Below are 5,000 nucleotides of genomic sequence, written 5' to 3' on the forward strand. Positions count from 1 at the left end.
TATATATACATACATACATACATACATACATACATACATACATAATATATATATATATATATATATATATATATATATATATATATATATATATATATAACTATCACACATCTGTTTCCGCTTGTAACTTCCCTATAACATGTCGCACCCAACCCCTGGCAACGCGCGGTTCATCCAGCTCCTCCACATCTTGGCAGGTCGGCGGCAGTGGTGACGCCCTCTCGCTCCCTGCTGGACTCTGCGTTCCGACAGAGGCAGGCAGCGGAGACTCGGGCGTGAGTGAGGGGCGAGGGGAAAGTCTGGGTGGTACTGAGGACGACCTAGTCACGGGTAAACTAAGGGGAGATAAAGTAATGGGATTTTTTATAATAGGGGGAGTCATGAGAGTGGGGGATCTCGGCGACCGAGAGCTCCTGTCCGCACTGTTTTCTCTCTCTGGGGTGCCTCTGGGGGACGCGCTGGGCTCTTCTCCGTCGTCCCCTTTGACCCGACACACCTCCAGCTCCTTTCGGCGGTCGTCCAGGCTTCGGAAGCCGTCGAACGAGGGGCTGCTGTTTTGGTCGTCCCGACTGAACTTCGTGCACTCCTCCAGGTTCTTGAGCTGCTGCATAATGAGGTTCCCGCACGGGCGTTTGGTCTTAATGCTGTCAGGCTTGGCGGGGACGGGGGGCGGGACCTTCTTCGCCTGAGGGGACGATCGGGGACTGATGGATACAACGCCGCTGGAGGACGTCAACTCGGCCTCCGCGGCGGCCGACGGCTCCTCAGGCGTCACCACGATCTCGGGGGAGGCATGACGGCTGGGGGACATCGCCTTCTTCGTGACCTTTGTAGAAGATCTGGGGGAGAACTTCTTGGAATTCGGGGACTTGGCCTTAGGACTAGTGGTTGGTCGCTCTTGATTCAGACTGTTCGGGGGGGATTCCGTGTCTTCGGGGTCGCTATAGATGGCACTGTCTCGGAATATCTCGGTCTCAAGGTTCTCTATCGCCTCAAAAGATCGTTCATAATAACTGTCGGCTGAGGCGTCGCTGTCGAATGAAGGGGTTTCTTGATTTTCCTCATTTTCCTCTTCCACATTAGCCATGTTATTAGAGACTTCAATGCCTTCTAAAAATTTCGTATCACGACTGGAAGACGAGGAAGAGGACGAGGAAGATGTGAGGATGGAGGAAGAAGAGAGAACCGAGTCGGGTCTGAGGTCGGACTTGGGTTTCTGGTCAAGAGGTCGGATTCTCGGCACGGCATAGTCGGAAGGCTCGTTCGTACCAGCCAAACGAGCCCCGATACTCGAACTCCCCTGCTTGTATATCGGCAGGGCGTACACGTTCTCCGTTGGGGACTTGGGGACAGGCGCTTTCTCGATGTCCTCGGCTCGGATCTGCTTTATGCGTTCCTTCAGGGTTTTGGAACACTGTCTCGCCATGTTGTATACCATTTTACTTGCTCTCTTATCCATGCCCTTGTCAAGCTCACTCTCCATTGAGTAATTGTAGACTGAGCCTGAAGGTTCTGACACGGTCTTGTTGTTTCTGGGACTCGTAATTTTGTTTAGGACAGTCTTTAACGTCGATTTATTATTTGTGGACTTGTAGATCTTGTGCTCAGGATGAATGCTGAGGATGTTGTCCATGCTCATGTGCGGCGTCATGGAGTAATCCGTCATGTTGTCCTCGGTGTCGTAAGGGAACCGCTCGCTGCACCGTCTCGGAGGCCGGGGCTGGTTGAGGTACTGCTCGAGCGCGCTCAGACTCACCTCGTTGCTGTTGTAGAAAGCAATGGTGACCGGGCGCTCGCGGTTCTCCCGGGGGCTCTCGTCGCGCACCCACACCTCCGGGGGCTTCGACGTCTCCGCGGGGGCCGTGTGGGGCTGGGGCGTGAGCTGCGCCGCCGAGACGTAAATATTTTCGTGATTATTCGATAGACACTTCTCCGCGGAGAAGGACTGGGCCCGTCTCAACCTCGGTCTCTCTAAAGTCGCTGTGGGAGTTTGTGACGCCTTGACTTGCTGGAATGCACCGCTCTGCCTCTTCTCTGGGCTTTTCCCTCTTATCGTACTCCAGATGTTGAGCAGATTGTCGTAATTCGAGTTCATTTTCTTGAGTGTTGGCATCTTCTTGAAGCTGAGGTCGGACGACGATCTTCGCACTGGCTTCGTCTTCTTCTCACTAGACAGAGACTTATTATCACACGTTTGGTGCACTGAGACGGCACTGCTGTACATCGACTGGCATTCACTACTGGAAACATTGGCACTTTCAGTGTGTGTGGCACACTCTCCCTCCTTGCCCATGCCATTGAAATAGAAGTCCACATAGTCGCCCACGTCCTCGTGCCGGAGCGTGTCGCCGGCGTCCGAGCCCGCGTACGAGCCGTTGGCCTTGAAGGGGCCGTCCTCGTTCTCCGTGTCGGACGTCTCGTAGCGGAGCGGGAGCTTTCTCATCAAGCCTCGGCGCTGCTTGCTCAGGAGAAGCTTCTGAAGCTGCAGTTTATTCTGGAGGAGCTGGCTGATGATTTCCTCGAGGTTTTCTCCGTTCTCGCTGCCTTCTTCGTATTCCCTGCCCGTCCGGTTCCCCTCGCCGTCCTCTCGCTCGTACTCGGACATGGAAACTCCGTCGAGGGACACCTGTGGAGCAGCAACAATTCACTTTTGAGAACATTTTGTTAACCATTCCTTGCTTAATTTAGAACACTGCCATTATACCAAAAATACTATAAAGAAGTCAAGAGGCGAAAGCACTGACCTCGGGAGTGGCAGGTCCGGTGGGCGTGGCTGCGTCGAGGGGCTGCGGCGTCTGGCCCAGGCTGGGGGGCGGGGTGTCCAGCGCCTCGTCCAGGTTGATGGTGGAGGCCAGCGAGAGCGACTCCCGGCTGCCGATGCCGGGCTCTGAGCGCCGGCGCCCCCACATCGTCAACTTCAGCTGCAAGGAAAGACTGACTTAATATCCCAGATAAAAAGGAAATTTGTTATAGGAAATAAGTGTTTATCGAATTAAAGGGAGTGGGAAGAACTCTTCTCAATTTACCTTCGGCTTCTCACACGACGAGGGCGCTGAGGTCGTTGACACCTTTCGGTCCATCTCTTCGTCCTCGGTGTCTCTGGTGCGGCTCACGCTCCGGCTTCGCGTCACCTTCTGCAGACAAACGGCGTCAATAAATAATCCCCGTGCACTAACCTTTGCTAAATAGGTAACAAAATATCTCAAAGTCTCCCCGAAGACGTGTGTGTGTGTGTGTGTGTGTGTGTGTGTGTGTGTGTGTGTGTGTGTGTGTGTGAGTGGGTGAGTGAGTGAGTGAGTGAGTGAGTGAGTGAGTGAGTGAGTGGTGTGTGTGTGTGTGTGTGTGTGTGTGTGTGTGTGTGTGCGCGTGTGCCTGTGTGCGTATTTATTTACTTTTTTCACAAAATTCCCTCGAGAACACAAATACTAAACGAAACCTCAAAGCAATTTCTGACTTACTTCCTCTTTCTCCTTCCTCGTTCTGCTGGATCGCCGGAGTCTGAGCTTGGTGTTGAGTCCTCCCTCAGACGACCTCCGCCGTTCCCGGTCCACCTTCCTCTTCTCCAGGTACTCAGGGGCGTGGTGCGCTCGCCGCCCGCTGCTGCGCACTTCCGACATCAGCACGTCTGTTGGACGGGTTAACGTCGTTACCATCGAGCCCAACAGTCCACGCACAATGTATAAATATCAGGACATCCAACTTAATAGTTACAGTTATAATCTTAACAACAAGAGCTGGAGAAAAACATAAAACGAAGGAAAAATATGTAAAACAAGAAAAGGAAAAAAATGCATCCGTTTTTCAACCATGCTTACCGTCAGGTTTGCTCTGGCCGAGTTCCATGACCAGCTGTCGGGCGTGAGCGGGTATGTTGGCACTGTAATTCTCAAGAATGACTCTCTTCAGCTGCAGCGTCCACTCTCTCTTCTGCTCCAAGCTACGCGCCTGCAGGAAAACACCAAGACAATCAGTTAGCCTTTTAGTGTATGGAGAAGTGAAGAGAATTCGTTGTTGCTTCAAAGCATGCATAAGTGAAGAAATGGTTATCATATTCATGCACGTAAAATTGAAGGGCATCTTTAGGCTAAAATGAGCCGTTCACACACGACAATTAACAGGGTATAGAACTGTAGAGATGAATGCCGTCGCCCTTACCTCCAGGGTGTACTGCATTCTCGGGTTGTCGAACGGAATCACGTGGAAGCTGAGAGGCTCTCCGGGCACAGACTCGATCAGCATCAAGTTTGAACACTGAAAAGAAAAAAAAAAGTGTGATTGACATGCTGATACTTCATTCATATATATATATATATATATATATATATATATATATACATATATATATATATATATATATATATATATATGTGTGTGTGTGTGTGTGTGTGTGTGTGTGTGTGTGTGTGTGTGTGTGTGTGTGTGTGTGTGTGTGTGTGTGTGTGTTGTGTATAATAATATAATATATATATATATATATATATATATATATATATATATATATATATATATATATAATATATATATATAATATATAATATATATATAATACATAATATATATATAATTTATAATATATATATAATAAATATATATGTATATATGTATTATCATATATGTATATATAATATATATATACATACATACACACACACACACATATTCACACAGACACATATATCACACGTTTTCATTATAATAACAAAGAAGAAAACAACAACCGCGGGTTTCTTTCTGTCGTGTTGCAAGATACTCACCAGAATGTGTGTCTTATACATAAGAATATTTTCCTCCTTCTTCTTGGCGATAAGGATCATTTTGTCGAAGAGGAACACATGTCGAAGGCCCTTCGCGCCCCACATTCTGAACGTTCCCTCCGCTGCTAGTTCGCCATAGGTAGTAAGATCTTCAAACTGTGGAAGAAATTTGTATTTTAAATTAATAAACAAATAAAACAAATATTTTTATATAGGATATTTAGCAGAGATTATATTTTCCACTGA

General features: G+C 48.4%; 1 protein-coding gene across 2 annotated transcripts in view; it reads right to left on the minus strand.

Moving 5' to 3' along the window:
* Positions 1–72: 72 nt before the first annotated feature.
* LOC119583561 overlaps positions 73–5,000 on the minus strand; it is a 102,864-nt gene continuing 97,936 nt past the window's right edge. For both annotated transcript variants that reach the window (XM_037932108.1, XM_037932107.1), the window contains 7 exons: positions 4,755–4,910; positions 4,156–4,251; positions 3,816–3,945; positions 3,459–3,625; positions 3,027–3,134; positions 2,745–2,921; positions 73–2,626 (listed from right to left, as the gene is read on the minus strand). In XM_037932108.1, the coding sequence (XP_037788036.1) occupies positions 104–2,626; positions 2,745–2,921; positions 3,027–3,134; positions 3,459–3,625; positions 3,816–3,945; positions 4,156–4,251; positions 4,755–4,910 (3,357 nt within the window). In that variant the 3' untranslated portion in view covers positions 73–103. The remainder of the gene's footprint in view (positions 2,627–2,744; positions 2,922–3,026; positions 3,135–3,458; positions 3,626–3,815; positions 3,946–4,155; positions 4,252–4,754; positions 4,911–5,000) is intronic.

This window comes from Penaeus monodon, chromosome 17, assembly GCF_015228065.2.
Source record: "Penaeus monodon isolate SGIC_2016 chromosome 17, NSTDA_Pmon_1, whole genome shotgun sequence".
NCBI lineage: Eukaryota > Metazoa > Arthropoda > Malacostraca > Decapoda > Penaeidae > Penaeus > Penaeus monodon.